Below are 24,109 nucleotides of genomic sequence, written 5' to 3' on the forward strand. Positions count from 1 at the left end.
CATCTGCACTTGGGATGGGAGGCCTTCCTAAGGAGAGAGGTTTTACACTTTGAGTACGGAGATTAACCCTATCAGCCAATGCAAACACACACACACTTGAATGTGCTCATACAGTATATGTGGCTCCACACATAGATGTATACACACTTGCAAACGCTGACAGCAGGAAAAAAGTTTGTTTGTCCCCAGATTATTTTCCTTCCCCTATAATGACAAGACTGATTTAAGAAAAGTCTTAATCTCGCTGGTGTGAGACAGCCTGCATGCATAAACCCATACACATGCATACTGATGCACAAACACTCAGGTTTTCCACAGAGGAGAGGGGGGGGATGTCCGGTGTGTTGAGTTGAACAGCTTAGTGCATCTTTTCCTCTAAAAGAGACACGAATGTACACATATCTTCCACACTCAACAACAAATCAGAGTACACAAAAAAGCAGCACTTTGCCTAAACTTCTTTCTTTCCTTCTCATCCGTCTATTTCCCTTTCTGTCCACAGTGGAGTGTTGACAAACCACCTGGAGATTTAAAGGATTTAAACGACACCCGATCACCTGCAAACCTGCACGCAAGCCCCCCTCACATAATGACACACACTCAAAAAATAGAGCACATTAATTTCTGCTTCCCTCAAGGCCTGAATCAGGTCCTTTCCTCTGGCGTGGAGACGACAACATCCATGCCCTGCTGATTACAGTGAGCACACATTTGCAAAAAACACACACCTCGGGATCAACGCTGAACTTCGAGCCAAGTCCACTTCTCACTTTTTCCTGTTCGTCTTCCCACTGTCCTTGCCCTGTTCTGTCCTTGAGTCTTCAACGCTGCCACTTAACCAGTAAGACAGCAGCCCTAGTGCTTTCACTCAGAAGCCACTGTAGCCTTCAGGGAATCGGTTCACAGCAGGATGAAGGTAGGGCGAAGAGGAGGAGCACGAGTCGATAGAGAGTCTTTTGCAAAAACATGCATAGAAAGAGTAGAAGAAAGAGTGTGCTCCTGTGTCCCCCCCCCCCACCCTCCACGACAGCTGTCTCACCATCACCCCAACAGGTGCTATTAGCCCCTGGCACTGCCTCTTTCTCTCTCTCCTTATTTTTCTCTGTCTCTCACTCCCCTCCTCCCCCCCCCAGCCCCCTCTCCCTCAACAATGACAGAGGCTTTTAAGCCAAAGAGCTTTGACAAGTGAGAGGGAACAACAAATGGCAGTGTCGCCTGTTCTCTTTCCATTGCACTCCCTCTCTGTCTCCATCTCCTAGTTATTATTTTTATTTATTAACAGGGCTGCAGCCATTGTCCCCAGTGACAGGCTGGGGCCACTTTAACTATTAATAAAAGCCAAGAGGCTCTTTCATTGTGCGGCGGATGGCAAAATGGGAGGAAATGGGCAGGAGGAGCTGAGAGGGAGAGAAAAGAGGGGATGAGAAGGAAAGAGGGGATGGCGTGCTGTATCTTTTAGTGGGATGTTGATTGATGTGGCGAACACTAAGAGAAATGAACTTCCACTGTCACCCATGACAAACTGCAAAAATACACGCACAGAAATAGAGGTCAAGAACCCACACATACATGTGCGAATCAGTTAAAATGATCTGTTTGAACCACAGACTGTAAAATAAAGATGGACATGGACTCTTTGACATCACTCATTGCTTTCTGGGCTTTGCATTTTGAAGCCACAATATTTGGGTGCTGTTTTGGTATCAGAAGTAACCATATTTGGATGAGAGGGTGGCGTGCCAAGTTATTGGCTTAGACTATCCAGCTACCTCTATAAACTGTATGAATGTAATGCAATGATGTTCTGTACCACACAGCAGGCTGTGTTATTTACTGCGTAATTCCATTAAAATTCTCCAAAAACCACAAACATCACAGAGACAGCTGAGAAGATCAATTCAGTGACTCAAATTAGTGGTGGTGACACCTGACAGACAGCAACAGACAACATTTGTCTGCATTGGTTAGCTGTTGTTCGACTGTTTGCTACTGTTAGAGAAACTTTCTTTGAAGTGGAGAAAACATAGTTAGACTCTGACGCTTTTTAAATAAAGTCTCATACGATGTGCGAATTGAATGAAACTGTTTATAAGAAGTAAAGTGTCATTTTTAGAGCACTCGACATTAGCTATATATATATATATATATATAATGTTATATAATATGAGATATAATGTTAGCTTATAATCAACTGTTGTCGTTTAGCTGGTCCATTGTCAGTCCTCAATCCAGTTCAGGAGTTGAGGCTTGAGGTGAGGAGCAAGCTGTGTTGTCTCTTTCCTTCACATTTTCCCTTCTTCAGTGAAGAGGACCCCTTTTCAGCTTTTATCCTGTTTTCCTTCTCTCACCCCAACCGGTCGCAGCAGATGGCCCCGCCCCTCCCTGAGCCTGGTTCTGCCGGAGGTTTCTTCCTGTTAAAAGGGAGTTTTTCCTTCCCACTGTCGCCGAAGTTCTTGCTCATAGGGGGTCATATGATTGTTGGGGTTTTCTCTGTATGTATTATTGTAGGGTCTACCTTACAATATAAAGCACCTTGAGGTGACTGTTGTTGTGATTTGGCGCTGTATAAATAAAATTGAATTGAAAAGCTGATCAAACATAGGTATGATCCTTCATATCTTGAGTTTGAAGGTGCAGACATGAATACGGGTTAACTTCTTTTCACCTTTGGTGTACTACATATGAGGCCATATGAGGTGGTATTTTGTTGTCCACTGTGTGTTCAAAATGGCGGGGCAACATGGCACCTTCCTCAAAATGACACACACTCCTATGTATTTTTAATAAGTTATAAGATTGCTTTCAGAGATATACACATCGTATACTAATCAATAAATCTTTATTAAATAACCTAAAAAAATGACCGACTGTGCCATTTATACTTAAACTTTAAGTGAAAGGCTTTTAACCATGGGAGACTGTGGGGATTAACGTGCTTTTGGAGCCATCCTAGTGGTCACTAAAGGAACTGCAGCCCCAAACTTCGTTTTTAAGCCCCAGAGGTTGCCGTTTGGTTTAGACAGCCTGAAACTGTGACCTGTCTATGCATTATCTTCTTGTTCACTAGTTCATTAGAAGCAAATCGCTTGTTTTTGTCTTCCTTCTAAAAATATATATATAAATACGTCCACGGCTGATGTTCCACAACAACAAAAACAACTTGTCCAATACAAATCGGTTCTTGAAAGACTCTTTCCACCTCGTTCAGATTCAAGGATTTATTTCCTTCAGCTCAGCATATGGAAATGCACTTAATTCACTCTTCATGTTCCATAATGTTTTAAGAAGTCTTTTTTTTTTTTTAAATAAAATCTGCTTGATAGCTGAATGGAAACATAGCAAGAATCTACTAGTGCTAATTACGGGCCAAAAATCACATAATAAAGGAGGACAGCACAACACTTTCCATGAAAATACGAGACACTACTCCCTGTTTCTCTGACGTATGGGATGCTGAGTGTGTATGCGAGTATGTGTCTGCGTATGTTGGTGTTGTGTGAGGTAAGCGGGTGGAGTCTGGTGCCCACGCACGGGTGTGGGTCGCATATTTTCAGGATTGGGTGGTGTGAGATGAGGGTGAGGGAGGATACCCCGTGAGAAAAAAATAAGGTGTGAGGGGAGTTTATTGTGTTAAAAGAAAAATTAGGCAAGAGGAAGTGTTGAGTATTTAAACTGCAGTTCTCTCCATTATTCGCTTCTTAAGTTGCTTTAAGGATGTAAATAATGTTGAAAATATCACACATACATATTCTGAAAATTCTTCAGCTCCTTGTTTAAACTGTATGATGTCTGCACTGAGTAAAATACCAACACACGTCATTCTAGATGTTTTTCTGCGCATTTCCTTCAATTTATATTTTTTTGCCTGCAACATTTTGGCGCTTGAATCAATCAGAGTGGATTAGGCAGTTTCAAAAATCATCTTTCCTTGTTTTGTCTGTATGGTTTGGAGCGTACAGTACAAACAACTGGTGATCCCACTGTTGTATTTTCATGCGTAAGCGAATGAATTCATCCGAGGGCGACGTTCTGATTCGGATCCCGCACAGCTGAGAAGGATTCTGGGAAAAGCAGAGGGGGGAAAGCGCTGACAATAACTCTGGAATCGTCGGCTATTATTTTGGCTCATTGGCTCAAACGGAGTCAAGCTGCTGCCCTGCAGCCGAGCCAAAACAACCCCGTCCACCTGCCGAGAGACGGAGAGAGAAACAGTGTGTGTGTGTCTGTGCGTGTGTGTGTGTTGCAGCAAACCCCCGTCCGGCTTTTGGATCCACAGTAAGCTTTTGGTTCGGGAGCTGCTGGAGAGAGGAGAGAGAGAGAGAGCGAGGGGAGGAGACTCAACCTCAGTCCAGCTTGCTCGGACCAACCTTACGAACAATGCCATCTCTCTCTCTCTCCCTCTCTCACTTTCTATTTTTCACTCAGACGTTTTGCCCTGAGTCACCAGAAGCAGCCAGCTCTATTTTTCCTATTATCTCATATTTGTGAAGACTGGAGACCTTTAAAGGAAAAGAAAGGGGGGGGTGGTGAGGAGGAGGAGGAGGCGGAGTGGTGTGTGTGGAAAGAGAAAGAAAGAAAAAGAGAGAGAGGCAGAGAGGGGAGGAAAAGAGAGAGTATGAGAGACAGAGAGCCCGGGTCCTCGGGTGCACAACAAAGGGGCCTCTGTGCCAGCGCCAGGCCCAGCCGGGCTCAGAGGAGGGTGGAGGATGAAGGAGGAGAACGAAGACAAGGAGGAGGAGGAGGGCCCACAGGAAAGGGCCCTGGCTTGGGACCCGTGGCCGGCGCTTATATCCCGCAAAACAGGCTCCACATTGACTTGGGCCTTGGCAGCCATGAGGAGACTCCATCTACTCCTCCCCCCTCTAACCCCTTCCTCCTTCATTCTCCTCCTCCCCAACTGAGCAGGGGTCAGCTTTGAATAAGCAATTATACAAGCACTGGTGCAGTTTGTCTAAGACTGCCACCCTGAACACAGAAGTATTGAGATGGCAGGAAGAAGCAACAGAGAGGCAGCGAGTGGGGCACTAAAACGTGTGGTGACTTCTGCAGTTAAGAAAGCAAAAAAGCACACACGCACATTAGCTGGTGGTCATCACAGAGACAGAATACGCATGTCTACATGTGATCTAAAGATTAGACTATAACTAGATTAAGGTAACTCTGTGCAACAGTCATGCAAACACCTTAACAAGGTTACCCTAAATGAATCAAAGTCAAAATCACAGAAACATAACTGATTTGACCTGCTCGTCATTTTGGATTTATAGCCTTTAATCAGAATTGTCTCACGATACAACAACTGATGAAATTTCTTAATGCATCTAGACATTCGAGTCAGCTATAAAACAAATCTGATTATTCCGAGCTACATAAAAGCACTAATCAAACTTTCACCTTGTATCTGGGGGGTGGTGTACTGTACGAAAAAGACTTATAAGCACCAGTTTGAGGATGGAGTCAAACACACCTACACATGGATTCGTAATTAAGAACGACGTTTGATTCCAGATAGCTTCAAGCTGTAATTACCTGACTTAATGCTTCACCTAAAACAGATTTATTCCGGTATATCTATACTTACTCCAAAAAAGCAAAAAGGTTGGTTGTTACTATTTACAAAATTGTAGCTAACCCAGTCTCGCAGCAGTAAAACGCTTCAACTTTAACAGTCTTTTACATTATGGAGGTGTTCAAAGAAACTTTTGAATTTGGAATACAACTCACTTATTTACACCCTCTCGATACCGCAGCTCTTGCTTTGCACAGTCTGTCTACCCCCGACTCCCCCCTCACGCTGACGGCGCCAACACGCTCCATTACGAAATGATGATGTTGATATTTTGATGATCAATTCATGTCTGGTTGAGCTGGGCCATGTGTCTGGACACATTTTCATCGATTCCTTCTAAAGACAGTCCAATCGTTCCAAAGCAATGAGGATGGTGCCAAGATTATGGGCAGTCTCTTGTTTATAAAAAAAAAAGGGAAAAAAGGAAAAGGAAACAGAAACAGGGGCACTATGTTTCGGAGAGGAGATGTATCAAAAAGCTTTTTGTCCAAGCCCACCTCGCACCACCACCTCCGCAAGGTTAGCTGCTAAAAGTACCAATTACTGGCTTGTTGTTGGGGAGAACGGCGCTTGGCAACAGTTGCCGCGGTGGCCGGGCCTCTGTGTAAACACTAAAATCCCTCTCCTCCTCCTCATCCTCCTCCCTCCTTACTTTCTAACCCCCCCGCCCCCCCAGTGCTCCGTTTCTCCCACTGAAGCAGAGGATCGCAGCAAGAAACAGACAGAGGATGTGTGTGCGTGTGTGTAGATTCAGTCCCTGGTCGGCCTCAGTGTCCGCAGTGACTCTTCATTCAGAAGCTGCTCCAACTTTAGTTATTAATAAACACCCAGACCACTAGACTAGGGAGGACACCAGCACACGCAGACTCAAAGTATCTGGCATGCACTCACGCTGAACAAAATCAACTTCAGAGAGTTGCGAGGTTGTTTTTCACCTTTTAATGTAAGTTAGGTTTTTGGGTGAAGCGACGGGGAAGGTGGGGGGACATATGGCCCTCCCCTGAAGTGCTGTGACAATCTCAGCTGTGTTTCGGTGCGACACACCTGTTAATACAAACCGTCACACACGTTATCACTTGCCAAAACACCTGAAGTCTAACCGAGCGGGGCGCTTTATTTTAGTCTTAAGTTGTAGAAAAAGGACACGTTTTTATTTTTTTTTCTCTCGTGCTGCAAAAAGAAAAGATCGAACTCAAAACAACAGATGCAGCAGGACTTTTTTTTTTGCATTCTAATATTAGGAATTGCATGGATGTATGGCAACATGTTTCCATTAAGTTCTAAGAATAGGCCGCGCCACATAAAGCGAACATTTACAAGGGTGTCAGTCAACAATTTAATAAATTGAAAATCCATTTATCTGAATGCAGAGTTCTGCCCTTCACTCCACTGCCTTTCCCTAACAGATGGTGTTGTGGGTGCTTATGTCCAATTTGATTTGAACCAAACCCTCAGCCAATTTTTACACTGGCATGAAATCTCAGCGAGCCAGATCCACACACTGGCAGTCAGAAATAGCAGCGGAGAGGGCGCGACATTGTGAAAGAACGATGAAGGGCAAAATCTGGAGCGACATTCGAGAAAGTCGCACAGAAACTTTTCCTTGTTGTTTCATTTCGCTTGTGTGTTGTTGCATTATTTTTTTCCCTCCTTTCTTCTCTCCTCTGCGTGTTGTTTTTGTGCCGAGCCGGTGAAATTAGCGATGCTATCTTAATGCTGTGTTTTTGCGGGAGACAGAGAAACGTTCCTTTCACACACACAGACATACACACAGCATTTTCCCAATTGCCTCCGTGACCTCCATTATCATTAAATGGTGTTTGATAGGATCTAGACATTTGAATCCACTGCGGACTAATTCAGCTCAGCCCCTGATAGCCGCTGCCACCACACCTTATTAGGGACAAGCTATGGGACTGAACACAGATCCCATTTTCATTTTACTGCCTCATACTTTACAGGCTGAAGAGACCAAGTGTCAACTGAAGTACTGATAACCACCAAATACTGCCTGCTAATTGCCTGGTTAACAAACAGAGCCTCATGAGAGACTTTTGAATAGATAATAGAAGTTCACATGCAACAATGGGTCATGCTGTATTTAAAACTCAATGTATTCACTGAGGAGCCTCTGAAAAGCTGCTCTGTTGCCACATAAAAAACCCTGCATCTTGTGACTGTGAACTTTAAAAATAAAGAAAGAAATAAAGAAATACAACTAAGAAAATCTCTGTTTTACCTTTAGATTTTTTAAATGATCCAATATGTTTTCAGCCTGTTTAACAAGGGTTTAAATATGGCTTGTGATGTAATCTTTCAACTAAACTATGTAAATCGCTAAAATTAGGTTTTCAGCATCTATTAGTTACTTGCAAATTCAAATGCAATTTACCTGAAGTCTTTACTTTCATGGAAAAATCTGATTCATACCAATGAGCTGTGGCTCAACCAATCAGATAAGCCATCTAAAGTAAAAGGGAAAAAAATCATTAAATGTGTTTCTATAAGGATGGAGTTAAATACTAGGGGCCAGTGCTCTTAACGCATGCACATCTCTCCCTGTCAAAAGCATCCTGTTAAAGTGGGCCAAGGCATGTGCACCTTGTGTGTGTGCATGTGTGTGTGTCACACACAGTGGCTCAGGCTGCTGTAATGGAAAATGACACTTGCAATCTGTCTCGTGGCAATAACCCCTCTTCAGTGCTCTTGTCTCCACTCCATGCACGCACGCACGCACACACACACACACACACACACACACACACACACACACACACACACACACACACACACACACACACACGCACGCAACACACTCGACGTCTCTGTCACTGCAGCAGCCCCCGGGCCGTCCTTGTCACTGCACAGCTTTATTGCATCACTTTAACGTGACAACAAAAGAAGACATTGTGTATTGGGCCTGCCGAGTATAGAAGGGGAATGGACCCACGCATTAACTACACAAGAGACAGACTGAGAGTGCGCGCTTCCGTGCGCGCGCACGCATAAACACACACGCAGACACACAGCAGCAGCGTTTTCTCTTGCGAGTCATGACATTTTTCGTCTGCCTGTCAAAGCAATGACAGAGAGACAGACAGAACAGCAAGACACTGCTGACACACTAATGCTGTTTTGCATGTTGAAAGCCTATTCAAACAGTGCTGAGCTGTGACTTTAACCTCTTATGTGTGTGTGTGCGCGTGTGAGACTGATGGGTGAAGACCGTTATTTCTGATGTTATCATAGTTTGGCCCTGTGTTGGCTGTTTGATTGACAGTTGGCTTGGCTTTAGAGTGGCTTTGCTTTGCTGGACAGCGGAGGCGGGATCCGCCTATTCCAGTTAACGCGGACGCCGCTGACAAGAGCAAACAGACGCGCACACATGCGCACACACTTCTCCCTCTGTTTATGTGTCTGTTTGAGTCTTGATATCCATCTCTGTCTCTTTTTTGTCTTTCTTCTCTATGTGTGAATGTTTGTTCCATCTGTGCGCTGAACGGCTTGAGACAGAGCATGTTGTAAAGTCTTAAGAATAGCCCACATTGTCCTGTGTGCAGCTCAAAGATAGGGCGACAGACATGTGAGAACCATTAGACCAATGGCAACAACAGTCCAAACAGCAGTGGAATGTTCTGCTGACTAGCATGTGTGTGTTTGCGTGTGTGTGTGTGTTTGCGTGTGTGTGTGTCTGACCTGTTGGAGCCTTATGGGTCACCGTGCACCAATTACTCGGGCATGTCAACGTCGCTCCTTGTAAATCTTTTCCTATTCTCAAGTTTTCCTGGCAAGATTACGCCGCAGTTAGGCGAAGAAATAAGTTTGGTTGATGAGATGCCTCGTTGATAACAACTGATGGTTAGGTCACGTTTAGATCACTTAGCCATCTGTGGCTAGCAAATAGGAAGAGTAAAACTCGCGCATTAAATGACAGAGTTGTGGGTGTCTTTGCCTTTATTTTACGAAGCAAATGACAGAGATAGACAGAAAGAAAGGGGGAAAGAGCAGGAGAAAGACCCGGAGTAAAGGTCTGGCTAGCCTGGATTTGAACCAATGCCTCTGCTGACATTTGAGCAACTTGATATAATTAAACTATAACGAGGGATGACGTAACAACAGTGAAGTAAAACAACAACCCTGTGGAGGTGACAGTGATGTCATCAGGGTTACTGTACTTCCCCTCAGTCTTTAGACTTACAATTTTTAACAAAAAGCACCAAATACAAGTTTCCAAGTCAACATTTTGGGAGCTGGAAGACAAAGTGTTTGGGAACTGAAAAGTGAACTTCTGCCACTGCTTTAAACGGCTCCTTTCTAAAGTTGTGAGCTGTGCTTGACGACCCTTTCAGACATATTCACTCTCACACTTAAATCATACAGAGCCAGCAGAAGAAAAACCTGCCTGAAACCAAGCGTTTAGAGAAGTCTGGAGCCCGAGCTTATGCCTCACGGGTATTACTTGTACAAAATGTTGACCTTATTATTTGAAACTTTGGTCTTGTTTAATATGAACATTCACCTCTATACAAGTAATATACTATAGAAGATAACAGTGTAACAGGTCTACCCACTACCAGCTGAAGTTTGAAGTGGTCAAAAAATTCAAATTCAATTTACTCAAAGCCAAAATCTGATTGGAATATCTGCTACGACACTGCTTCAGCTTTTCTTTGGAAATAAACTAGAAACCAATGTTTATCAAAACATATTGTGGTTCTTTTTTTTTAATTAAATCAACCCGCGCTTAATCTTATCATTCATATCTTTTTCAGAACAAGATAACTGAGTCAAGTCGGGTGCATGAACTCTATTGATAAATATCACATCACATTTATTGTAAACCCTTATAAACACAACATGTTGTGTGGTACTTATTTTCTCCCTGAACATTCCTGTCTGTGTTGACCCTCTTTTCCTCCTTCTCCCACAAGACACCCATGACTCCTTGATTGGACTAATTGTCCTAACAACGTTTGGCTCGCTGGAAACTGGAGACTACAGTGGGGTATAATAACCTTGGAAATAACTTTGTTAGTGTAATTCAACACACCAACAAAATGGACGAGGCCGTGATCGGCAGTAAAATGGGGTAAAATATGGTTCAGTTGGTGGGTTACAAAACAGCAACAAGCGTAAACTGACAATCTTATCGTGGGATTGGGAGGTGGGGGGTACACTACAAATAGGGCTCAATATTAGAATATCTGAGTTTGGGAGAAAGAGTGCCAGATAAACCAGCACCACCTTAAAAACGTCTCTCTGTGTGGCTCTTCTTAAGCCACCATCATGAGACTGAACTGATAAAAAGATAAAATATGAATATATCACCACCAGTATCACCACTACAGGGCCAGCAACCCACCATATGACACACACAGACACACACGTGTACCTCCAGTGAGTCTGCAGTCTCTACCCACATCTGATGGAGCCATAAATAGCACTGTTACTAATCGCTGATATTCACAGTTGATCATAATTTTAAATCATCATTTTACTAACAAACTTTAACAACAAGGAACCACATTCTAAATTTAAGCAACTGACAGGCAGAAAATGGTTCTTCATCAAATGTCTTTTACTTGAATGTACCGATTGTGAACATTTGGGTTGACGCCAGTATTTTTGCTGTGTTTCTATAGTTATCTATTCTCTCTTTTGTGCAGGAAACCTTTAAAAAAAAACTTAAAATGAGAAAACTGACCGTGTTTCACAAAATCAGAAAATTTACAGAGAGGGCAAAACTGATTTGGCAAAAGAAATTGGCAGCTCCATCCATCCATCCATCCATTCGCTTCCGCTTATCCTTTTTTGTCAGGGTCGCGGGGGGCGCTCCAGCGCTAAACATCACTAATGACATCACTAAATGTCATTTCTTTTGCTATTATCCACCAACAAGGAAATTCAGCTGATCCATCAGAGGTTGGTTAGTACTACTTGTCTTTTATTATTATTTTTAGACAAATATCTAATTAAAACTAACTTTTGAATGACAAACTGCTTAATTTAAGATCCCGAAATGGTTAAGTGGTGTCTCTTCACTTCAAAGTAACTGTCCACAACAGGAAGACTTTTAGCATCGTCATTTAGTGCGCCAAGATTTCTTCTATTAAATTAAGGGACTCACAAGAGTCATATTTCCTGTCTGCTAAATGCCCGCTCCCATGGTTTACAGCCCCGAACACAACTTAAGAAAACGCTGGTAAAGTCATTCTTTGAGTTTAGAAAATTCCTCGAGCCCCACTCAGAACATTAAGTATTCTTCTTAACTGGAACTGGTGTGAGTATTGCTATGGTTAAAGACAAAAAAACCCTTAAAAGATGACTGTCTAAGTGAGTCTTTAGCAACTCTGGCAGTGTATTAATGATCACTGCAGTATCTTGTCATATACTCTTTTATACTGACTGTCTGTGATGTTTTGGAAAGGCTACAGAAACACACACCTGGGTTATAGAGAAGACTGGCATACAACAGCTGATTTGCTCTGTCAGTATTACAATGAGCCAAGAGGCCAAGTGCTTGTGTGTGTGTGTGAGTGCGCGTGTGCATGTGCAAGCACACTTGCATCTGAGCATGTTTGGATGTTTGAATATGTGTGTGTGTGTGTTTGTGTGTAGGTGACAACTCCAGCCCCAAACTGACTGGCATCTGGCGGTGGCAGTTGTTTTAACAGCTGAGCTGACAGCATTAATCCGAACGCACCCAAATCAAAAGGAGACAACACCTGTTCACTGCTCCTGAGCCCAGCCGAGGAAAGGATGAGGGGGGGGGGGAGAAGAGGGAGGATGGAAGAGAGAAAGACGCAGAGCGAAGTATGAATGAAGGCAGGGAGTGAAAGAGATGGAGGGTTGGTGATTAGAAGCAGGTGGAAAGAGTGATGGGGACAAAGGGAGGTGGAAGGAGAAAGATGAAGGGAGCGTGGCGGAGAAGAAGAATTTAGGCATAGATAGGAGAGGGGTAAAAAGCATGGAATGAGTGAGAGAAGAGAGAGATACGAAGGAAGGATGGCATAAAAAGCAAAGGAGGGGATGGGGAGAAAATGATGAGAGCGGGCATACTGCCAGGCAATACACACACGGCACTCTTTCCCTTGAGCGAAGCGGAAAGGGGCAATGGGCCAAACAAGGAAGGAGGGGGAAAAACAGAGGGAAGGGAGGGGGAGAGGTGAAAGGATGGATCCCACAGGGAGACAGAGAGAGGGAAAAAGGTGGGGTGTGGGGTGGCAGACAGAGGAGAACAGCAGCGATCTACCCAGAAGAAAATCAGAGCTCTGACTCGAGTCGCTGATGGTGACCGCTCTGCTGGCCAAGCAGCAGGGAAAGAAAAGAATGCAGCGCAGACCCTTGCTCCTTAACATCTGGCTCAAATAAGGCCGGGGTCATGCTGAAGGGGCAGGTCGTGACCTATGCGGCTGACAACACAGACGCTGCCACTTCATCTGCAGGACCTTACCCCTTTGAGCAGCCAGCCCGGGGTTAATTAATAAAGACCTTGTGGTTTCAAAGACTGACACACTGACTGGCTGCTGGACCAGACTAGGACTGGCTTCCTGACACACTACAAGACAGATTTGTTACTCTCTGCGTGCTGAAGAACACCACCTTAATATCTGTGATATAGGACGGAGCAGAAACGGTGGGGCTGGCTCGTGGGTGGTGACTACGTGGATAGCTGGCGTGTGGCCATTCGCTATCCCTGATGCATCATGGGAAGCTGTGACTCCTTGGTCAGGTCAAACAGCTTGGTGCATTTATCATGCATGTGTATGCAGACTTGAAAGTATGTGTGTGCAGAGAATATAACTAGAGCTATGTGGTGACATCAATCCCACGCCTCCAATCAGGTTGTTAAAGCCCCTTTACATCCATGTCAGGCTTTAAATCCTGCTCTGGACGCTGCTGACATGGGCGAGAGCGGACTACAGCTCTGACGCTTTCACATCTGTGTTAGAGCTGAGATGTAAAATTGCACTGAGCAGATTGTGCTACTTTGCAACAAGCCTACATGGATTATACAGGGGAAACCGGAGTGCAGTCCCTTACACACATACTGTATACGTTACCACAATGTACAGCAAGAGATTTGGTTAATGTATGGAATAAAAAGTACAGAAAGTCTGCTAATAAGCTAATCACGGAGGATACTCGCTTCTGTTTAAAATACATGTTTTATATCCTACAGAAAATTATACATTGGCCTTTATAGTTTTGATTTTAAAGCTTTCTGGTCTTCAGGCTGTATATCAATTACACTACAAGTAAAATTATGTTTTGGTGGAACTTTATAAGACAGATTAACTGAACATGCAAAAGGTTACTAGTGTAACACAATGATATAGTCAATGAATTATGAATTATGAGGTTTTTATCAGCACCAGAGCACATTAAGCACATTGTTGTGCCCAGTAAGTAAATGACAGACCTGTAATTAACCGAGAAATACAAAATATAAAACAGGCAGCTCATACACTACAGCATATATGTTACTCAAGTTCTCAAAAGCATAACTTGTGAGCAATTTCCACCTATTTAAAGTCAGCTCAGTGCCTTCCTGTGCACGCACTACAAAATGTACACATTAAGAGAAGTTTGTGGAAACCTTGCAGCTAAGTGATACCTTTTTATATTTTGTTGTGGCAAAGAGTCAAGATGAAAAAAAAAAGAGAAAAACTCGAGCATTTCTTTCCAAAATGCAACATCCACCTACTCACAAAGTAACTGCTGGTATGTCACTAAACTACTTAATGGAAGATTGTTGAAGTTGTTGGCTAACTTGACAATTTTTCTCACAAAGTAAAAATGTTGGAGGGCACAGTTATTTGGCCCCTTTGAAAAACTGGTTGAACTCCAAACAGCAATTGCACCACAGTGTTTCTCAGAGTGTTCTTGTTGCTTAAGTGCCTCGGTGAAAAGTTTGGAGATTTTCTGCCGCATTTCATATCCTTTTGATAAAGTAATTGAGGGACAAATGAAAGTCAGCGCACTCTGCACAAAACTCATTAATCTTGCAGCCATTTTGCAGCATAAAAACATTCCTCTGACTCTCCATGGGAATGGGAGAAAAGACCAAAAGGAAAATGAGAGAAAAAGGAAGAAAAACAACAAGTGGGTGTGCAAATGAAGAGAGTTTATGAGAAAGCTGAATAGATAAATCATGGATTCCGCTGATTTGGTCATGGGACATGACGCTGAATGGAAATTAATGGGTGAGTGCCAAAACACTGGGGCCTGTCTAATATTTGGGAGTTAGGCCTTTATGGGAGACTCACACAAATACACGCGCACAGAAGCCCAAACATGTAGCACACATGCACAATTACAATCTCACCTTGAAGAAACGCACACCTCTTGCCCAACTCATCATCAGATATCCACAAACACACACACTGTACTCTAGGACAGTCAAACTGTGACTAGGTCACAGCAGCTAAGCTATGGAAGCCCCGGCTGATTCATGAAGCTCGAGCCTTTGTCCTTAACTTAATGCCACGCCGGGGGGGCAATAATACACACAGGCGCACACACACACCTTAAGAAAAACCACAGGACCCTCTCTCCTCTGTGTAAGCGCTTTTATGCTCATGTATTGGACAAAAGCTGGGGCACTGCTTTTCCCCTCAAAAACACAAACACACACACACTATTCATCTACTTAATATTGCTCATCTGGACACGGAAGAATGGCAGAAAAAGAGTTTCATCCTCAGCGATTGTCTCGTGCAACGCTGGAGAGAGAATGCAACGCTGAAAAGCGGACGCAAAACAATTCAATGAGAAAAGTGACTTGAATGCGCCTTTCATCAAGCCAACAATGGCCAGCCCCACAATAGGCCTCAGGTTCGCCCCATGACGTTGCCTGTTTCTCATGCCACAAAAGGAGAAAGAAGAAAGAACGAAAAAAAGGAAAAGAAAAAGAAATGCCAAATTGACTCGATTTGAATTGTGAGCCATGTCCATGATGATTTTTTCCCCTTTCTATAACAAACCCAGCAAAGTTAACTAGCACAATGAGACTCGGATAAGTGGAGAGAACGATAAATAAAAAGGTTTGGTTTTCTTGGATAAGCAACATGAGGCGTCCACTTTTTCCTGCTTCAAAGTGAGTTTTATTTCAGCAAAAGGTCGTTGTTTCTTTCTTCTTCTTCTTTTTTTTTTTTAATGTGGAGATCTTTCTAAGCAAAGAATGTTTGAATTTTTTACTGCTGAGGGCTTTTTTCTTTTTCCACCAGGTCACCGAATAGGTGGTGAAGCATAAAACACGAGTCCACATCTCCTTAGGAAAGGGTTCAAGGTAGCAGCAGTCTCACAAGCATGGTGTCAACTTCTCTTCGGCAAATGCTGTCCGTACATTTGGAGCGCTTTGATTGGCGAATGAGAAAAATCACGCCTTTTCTTGCTTCATCCCTTCATTTTTAGCGAGTTGACAAAAGCAAAAAGGAAAAAAAAAAAAATCTTTCAACGTCCCCCCTCGGTTTGGTTTCACTTGCTTTCCTTTTCCCAGTGCGACAAGAATAATCGCGGCAAACAATGGCTGCGAGAGTCCTGCTGCACTTCATGTTAATTTATACAACTAACTAATTACCAACAAAGGGTGGAAATCACATAAAGACGTTCAACCCGCTCCCACGCTAGGGGTGTGAACCTGCTGCTGTGTGTGTTTAGATCCATATATGTGTGTTGCAGTCTGCAAATTCCCCTCAGGGATCTCTGCTTAAAAAAAAATAAATAAAAAAAATCAAGAGGTCTGTGTGGTGACTTGCAAGGGCCGTACATGCCATTGTTGATGTTTGTAGTGTGTGCATGTGTGCGAGCGTGTTTGACGTAACCCCCCAGATAGCAGAGAAGAAGTAGGATTAGGCAAAGTGAGGATGAGGAGGGGGTAGAGGGGAGGTGACGCGACTGATGGACGGATGAACAAGAAGCTGCCTCGATCCCTCCGCTTCTCTGCCTCCTTTTTTCCCCCTTCCTTTCATTCTCTCTCTCCTTCTTCTTAGGAAGAATGTATCCGCCCTTCCCATTGTCACCCATTGGAGTGTACGCAGGCGTGAGGGAGCTCCGGCCACTGTGCGCCTGTGTGGCACAATGGCCTCGCCTAAGTGCTGTCCTATAAAATGCCTCAGTGCTCTCTAAAAGCAAGCCCCTGGTACCCCTCCATGTCTCGAAAATAGATGAAGTGCTGCGCGTACATGTGCGAGCATGTGTCGGTGACTGTGTGCTGCATGACATCTGTCACTGAGTTGGCATTTTCAGTATGGAAACCTGTGCCTTCGAGGAGCTCGGGGCGGCGAGTACGCTCAGCAGTAAAATACCGTTTTGGTTGACCTTAAGGTTGCAGGGCTGCAGACCGGCGTGCGAGGTTACAAGTGTGTGGGGACGAGTGCGTCTCTTGTTTCTGTGCACGTATGTACAAAATTAGGTGATAAAGAAGAGTGGCGAGGCTCTGACCTCAAACATGCACGCTGGCTCGCTGAAACGACAGCGTTGCCATTTACTGACCCCGACAAACACTCTGACAGGAGAGACACATACATCAAATACATGACAGTATTATTGCTTGTACTCTCATTCATATCGATGGCAGTAGACTCAGGTACATTTTTTCTTTTATGCAAATGTTAACGTTTACTTTCAAACTAGTACAAAACTCTTTCCCAAGTTGTATGAAGGAAAGGAAGTGTCACACTAAGAATCCAGTTTCCTGCAGACTTTGGTCTGAATAAAAAGCAAATACCTTTAAAAAGATATTTCAAGGCTGTTTCTTGTTTTTCTCAAATCTTCAAATGCTAAAATGCCTAAATGTTGTTAAGTTGAACGGACAGCTCACCCCAGAATTTAATTCACATAGCTTTCCTCTGGCCTGTGGTGCTATTTATCCATGTAAACTGTTGTGGTGTGAGTTGCCCAGTTTTGGAGACATCTGCTTTCTCTTAAATGTAATGGAATGAAACAGGACTTGCCCTGAGGTGCCCAAAGCACCAAGGGAAAAAAAAAAAGTACCTATAAAAGTAAGCTACAATGTTTCTTTCTTGAAATAATAATAATACATTTTAATGATATAGGTAATATAACGAGGTGGTTGCTCAAAGAACAGCTTTGAGCCTTGTTATAGTGTAATCACATTCGTGTCGGGACAATTTTCATTCTAGAAAACTACACCTAGCGAAACATTGAGATGGTGTGACAGGATGTAAGCATTAATGGTGTCTCCCTCACCTGCGCTCTTTGATTCGTTTACTGTTCATAGACTGTAAAAAGTAAATACTGTCCACATTAAACTATTTGCAACAAGATTTTTGACTTTTCTGAGTAACTGGGTCTCAGTTTTTGCAACAGAATGTAAGCTAAATACAAAGTCGAAAGTTGTATCTACCAAAAAACACATACAGCAGATTTTCTGAGCGACTTCAGGCTGGGAAGCTTTGTTTATCCCTGTAACAGCTGAAGCTAAAAAAGAAAAAAAAAAACATTAAAAAAAAAAAAAATCCCAAAGGCTATGAAGCCCCAGTGACTGGTAGCTGTAGCTGGGTAGCAGAGGGTCAACAGACGGGTCCAGAGATGGAGCTCAGCTGGCACTTAATGTGCGAGCCACTTACAGTCCATGCCGCCATGTAGTGAGACGAGGAGAGGAGAAGAGAGGAGAGAAAAGGAGAGGAGAGGAGGCTGAGTGTCTGGTGAAAGTCCAGGGCAGTGGAGGCACCACTCCAGGGGCCGAGAGGAACATCTGTGCCCCATTTAGTGATGTTACTCCTCCTTTTAATTCCCCTCATTTTTCCTTTTGCAGCTTATAACTTCTGTCTGTCTGTATGTCTGTCTGTCTGACTGGGCTAATAGGTTATCACTGGGGGTTGCTCTGTGGCGTATGGGTCACAAAAGGTTAAATGATGACTCCGAGGTAGCTGTCCAGGTGTGCATGCGTGTGCTCGTGCAGCCATCTCTCTTGGGTTTCTGCACCGCGTCTCCTCTTGACCCCGAGCCTCCTGCCATGCTCTGCACTCTGCACTCATAATTCCATGTAATGGCACAACGCACACGCTCCAGCATGAGCCGCTTGCCTGACGGCCTCTCGCATCGAGTTGAACGCACAGGAACGCACATGCACGCACGCTTTGTCATGGCATTTTTATCTTCGCCTTGTCACTGCTGAAGAATTTATTAAAGACAGAACGCTGTGTGTCTGTGTGTGTGTGTCTTTGCACATGTTTTGGAGCAGTGTGTTTGAGAGAGTGTGCGCGTGTGTGTGTGAGTATCTCGCGGGTAGCAGGTGGCCGTGGATTAAGACAGGAGATGAATGTAGAGAGCAGGAGAGCGGTGGAGCATGGTTGGGCCAGGCCATGGGGGACAACATGGCTAGTCATTTATTAGAGGCCAACACACACACCTTACATGTATGCAACCAAATGCAATCCTTCCCACAGCAAACACACACACTTTCTGCCACAAATACATATGCAAATGCACATGCGCAAGTATATGTGCTCCCAAAGGCTTTAACAGCACTCACACTGACCTAGTATCTACTATCTCCATTCATCTAGCCTAAGTAGAGCAGCACTAGCCACAGACACAAAACTAAATCTTTCAAACTTAAGGCATTCTTAGCGAGCGTGACTGTCTGTGTGTCTGTGTGTGTGTGTGTGTGATGTCTAAAGAGCTCAGGGCCTGCCTTCGATAAGTCAAGCCCCTCTTTCTGTTTCAAGATGTTTATCGTTTTCTGACCCATTTTGTGTCCCTGGCCCCTTGTTCACATCCCTCCTGGTGTCAATGTTCGTACACTATGAATGTGTATGTGCGTCTCATTGATCCAGCTGGAGGCTTTGTGTATGTGTGTGTGAAAGAGAGAGAGAGAGCGCAGTAATATTCCAGGCCTTTCATAATGATTAAAGCCTTCATTAAATTTTCATCCCAACCTGCTGTTTGCTGCTAATGGCCTTTGTGAGCCACACAGCCAAACAATAGCTAGCCGGGCACAGAACACAGAAAAGGGATTTCTATCTCACGTTCAATACTGCCCCTCATCGTCCCCCCCACCCACTTCCTCCATTTCCCTCTGCCTCTCTTCATCTTTTCTCAGCCTCCTTTTTCTTCCTTTGCTCTCTTTTCTTTTTTCTTTAGCCTGGGTTTGTGTGTGTGCGTGCTGGGTCTTGAGGCGCTGGGGCCTTTTGTTAGCGCGTCTCATTTAAACATAGAGAAGCTAATGCTCCAGGTCGGTTTGGATGCTGCTCCGCTGTGGCACTGTGCTAATGGGGTCTGTGAAGACACTGGTCTTTCTCTTCTTCACTTTCCCTACCTTCACCTTCTGTCTCTTCCTTCCCCTTCTCTCACTCTCCGCTGGCTGACTCATAAAGATCCATTATTGTTGTTTTTTTTCCTGTGCAGCCAGTTCACGAGGTCCACTGAAGCAGCGAACAACCCAAAACACACCTCAATTACAGCTCTACTCAACAAACAGTTCAGTTTTTCTCTCTTTATTTTTTTTTCCCCTTAAAATGTGCCACAACAGGCCTCTCTATCGACTGGAATAAAAACAACCAGACAGCGAGAGCTGACCAACAGTCTCGGCCTTTTGAAAACTCGGCAGAAAAGCCTGGAAAATAAGGTTAGTGCATCGCAGCTTGAAATGAAAGCCTGTTGATGTACTGGCAGAATACAAACACATAATGCACCTACACTTTAAAGGCAAATCCACACTGCACCACTGAGCTGTTTTTTCACCTTTTGGGTATGCGGCAGCACGGTGGCACGGTGGTTAGCACTGTTGCCGCACAGCAAGAAGGTCCTGAGTTCAATTCCACCATCAGGCCGGGGTCTTTCTGTGTGGAGTTCGCATGTTCTCCCCGTGTTTGCGTGGGTTCTCACCGGGTACTCCGGCTTCCTCCCACCGTCCAAAGACATGCAACTTGTGGGGATAGGTTAATTGGATAATCCAAATTGCCACTAGGTGTGAATGTGCGAGTGAATGTGAGTGCGAATGGTTGTCTGTCCTTATGTGTTAGCCCTGCGACAGACTGGCGACCTGTGTACCCTGACTCTCGCCCTATGACAGCTGGGATAGGCTCCAGCGCCCCCCGCGACCCTGAAAAGGATAAGCGGAAGCGAATGGATGGATGGATGGGTATGCGGTTATGTGAGCTTGAGGCTGCTTGGTCAGAGATGTACAAATATTAACGCGTTGCAGACTTGAAAGCTGTTCTCCAGCGACCACTTCAGGCTGGGTCCAAAAGCTCGTCCATCCCCAATAGATGATAAAACACTACATAAACTGCATCCACGGATCGTTCCCCCTAATTGTAACACCTATATGAAGGGTGCATTTCTTTTAAAACCCACCTGTTTGGATTTTTTTAAGGCTTTGCGTCCGTTTTGCTTATGGAAGCAGCTTGCTCACAAACTTGACTACACTTAGCTGATAACTTAACGCTTCACTCTCGCCTAAATATCACTTTCGGCTCCAAAAACAACAAGCATACTGGAAGCCACAATGCAAAACATTCAGTCCAGAGACCAACAGGTGACATCATACCAACATCATGTCCAACTCTGACAAACTGTTTTTGTTTTTGATGGAAACTGACTCTTAATCAGCTCGTCTCAATCAGGATCTATTCGGGTTAATTAGATAGGACTTTCCTGCACAACAGGTTTTGGTAGGACCCCAACATGTTGCAGGCTCTAAGCTGCATTTCTTAGGGGTGCAGTATATCCTTTAAAGTTGACACTGACTTCTCTGTGAAGCATCTCCACCAATACAGTAACCTGTTATTTATATTAGCACATCTTCCTAAAGGGGATGGACACCTGTTGTCACATTATCTCTTAAATGCATTTCATGGTGACTTAAGCCCCCATTTGTGGGAGCAGTGGACATTAGTGGGCTAACTTTATCTTCTCTAGACTCCAACTGTTTAGCCTGAGGATACATTTGAGAGTCAAATGTGGGGGCTAATCGAGCTTAACTATGGAGGCCCTGCAGAAAAACAATGTTTGGAATCTGTATCCAACAGAACATGTTACAAAATTACTAAGAAAGGTGATAAGATGATCACTGAGCTGAGAGAATTTTTAAGTAACTGCTTCAAATTAAAGCAGGGAAACATTTGGTGATTTGTTAATCTACTAAAGTATGTTTGGAGGCCTTTCACTCTCACTCCAGTGCACACTACACACACAAGCACGTGCATCCACACTTGCATCTTATTTGTCAGGTTGTGATAAATATGCAAGGCACGGTGGACAATAGGCCCAAGCAGCCAATGCTGTCTGTCTGTATGCTGGAAAAAAAACAAAGGCTGGCCTCTCATCTGAATGTGTGTGGGTTCAGAACAGAGGGAAAGAGTGAGAGAGAGAAAGAAAATAAGACAGAAAGAAAGAAAGAAGATGATGAAGAAGAGGGAAACGACAACAGAGTGTAATAAAAGTCGGGCGCAGAGCCAGGGAGATGGTGGGGACCTGCAGATCACACATCTGGCTGTAGCAAGCGTTTCCTTTCATCACTGACCTTCTGGCTCGTTTTTGATCAGCTCCTCCATCTTGCGTTGTTTCAGTGTGTCCACCACGTCTGCCAGGCTGCCCTTGCGTCTCTCGGGGGTGCCCAGGGTGCCCGCGGCCGAGCCCCCGTCGCTGCAGAGGCGCCCCCCGCCTCCACCCTCTTCTTTGCCTGGTGAGGTAGCATTGTGCTGAGGGTAAGGACTCAGGGAGCTCCCCTTAGTGCCATCCTGCTCCTGGAGAGAGGAAAGAAGAAGAAGGGGATAGGGATTAATCAATTCTTAGCTTCAAAAAAGTGATTTTAAAGACACAAACAAACTGTAGAGAAAGAAAATTAAGAGGAAACGAGGGAGGAGCTGGCATAAACCCATTCATTATCTCCATCTTTCTTCCCTACTCTTGCTCCTGTTTTCTACATCTCCTGTTCTTATACCCCAAAGCAACAACTTTCATCCCTGTCCAGTTATCTCAAGTTAGGGCATACTACTTCTCTCTCTCTCATATCCTCTGGAATCTGCATTTGACTGACTTGGAGGTACTTGACAGAACGAGCACATGAAACAGTAAAAGACTGCACACTCTTTAAGTGTCACGCTAACTCTTCATTACAAAGCGTTCAATGGCTTCCTTTGAGGGATGTCCAATGCTACAAATTCCAAGCCCAACTTTCAGCGCTGGTTTACTTTTGTCCTAAGATTTTCAAAAATTAATTCTGTGGATGCAACTCCGTCAAATTCAGAGATAAAAAAAACTCCAAAAACGGCTCCGTTGTGAGGTCAAATCATTCCCCTAAACTCATAAAGAACCGAAAGGGCAAAAAACATCATTGTAGGAGAAAAGACAATCAGCATGTCAGCAACTAATTATAACGTATACAGCTTACAGTAAAGCTCTCTTCTATTGCCAACACGTTTAGTTTAACGATGCTTGGAAGTAATGACTGTGGCTGAAAAAAGATATTTAGAAAAGTGGACTTTGCAGAAGAACAAGTTTACCTCTTTCCACTAAACAATGTTTTTCTTATTGTTTTCTTATTATATTTAGAAATCTGTATCAACTTTCACTGCCATATTTTTGACCACCGACAGCTCGAACGCACTTATTTACATTTAAATAAGCGAGTCTGAGTACGGACGTTATTGTTCCCTTTCAAAACGAAAGCTCAAACATGAACAACAAGCCTCAGGACAGTAGCCGAGTGCTAAGTAACTCTTAGCATCTTAATCTGTGACCCCATAAAACCTGTGTTTGTTTCTACAGGCGGCGTTATAGACTTAACGCCGGCTCAGCCCAATTAGCGGTGACACTGAGAGTGAGGATGCCGTCAGCTTCGAGAGGGAACGCTGTTATCTCTTTGTCACATGCACAGATGGATTCATGAGGGTATATATGCTCTACATGCACAGAAGTGCGCTCCTTCTTGAACTCGCACTCAGGTGTGGTAAACTGTGCGTGTTGCTGTTTAATTACAAAAACAAATGAGTCAGTCAATCAGCCACGCAGTCTGTCAGCTCAGCTCTTCGTGGGGTCAATGGTCCACAGGGTTAATCTTTGGCTAATCTCACTACAGTATGGGGCACGCCACCTGTGACAGCGGCACACATACACGTTTGTCTTTGTGTGGGTGTGCATCTGGGAGAGACACAGAGATGGACGGGCATGGGGAGGCGGTGATACATTCCACCTTTAATAATGACATTACAGAGCATTAAGGTGGAGATGGTTTTCTAATCATTAACTCGCAGGCTGCCGGTGGAAGTGGAACTTAATACTAAGATCAAGGTCCACAGTGAAGTCATTTAGAGTCTAGACAGACTGATCTGTGTCTTTAATTTAAAAAAAGCATTTAAATGGGACAATTTAAGAAGAGAAAAAACTCAAAACAAAGTCTCAAATTACTTTTTCTTGTCCTTTTAAGAACATAAAGCCAGGCAGAGGCTTTCCATATCGATGATGCTTTTGTTGTCGGAAGCCAAACATTGTATGAGAGATACAGCAGACCATTATCACTTGGCATTTTTGACACTTCGCTGACTCTCTGTGTTGGGCTCTGTGTGT

General features: G+C 44.0%; 1 protein-coding gene across 18 annotated transcripts in view; it reads right to left on the minus strand.

The window, feature by feature from the left end:
* The window catches only part of sox5 (SRY-box transcription factor 5), a 259,298-nt gene that overhangs the window by 47,832 nt on the left and 187,357 nt on the right, over positions 1 to 24,109 (minus strand). For all 18 annotated transcript variants that reach the window (XM_082511977.1, XM_082511984.1, XM_082511990.1 and 15 more), the window contains one exon: positions 22,065 to 22,287. In XM_082511977.1, the coding sequence (XP_082368103.1) occupies positions 22,065 to 22,287 (223 nt within the window). The remainder of the gene's footprint in view (positions 1 to 22,064; positions 22,288 to 24,109) is intronic.

The sequence above is a fragment of the Aulonocara stuartgranti genome (genome assembly GCF_965226115.1).
Source record: "Aulonocara stuartgranti genome assembly, chromosome: 17".
Lineage (NCBI taxonomy): Eukaryota > Metazoa > Chordata > Actinopteri > Cichliformes > Cichlidae > Aulonocara > Aulonocara stuartgranti.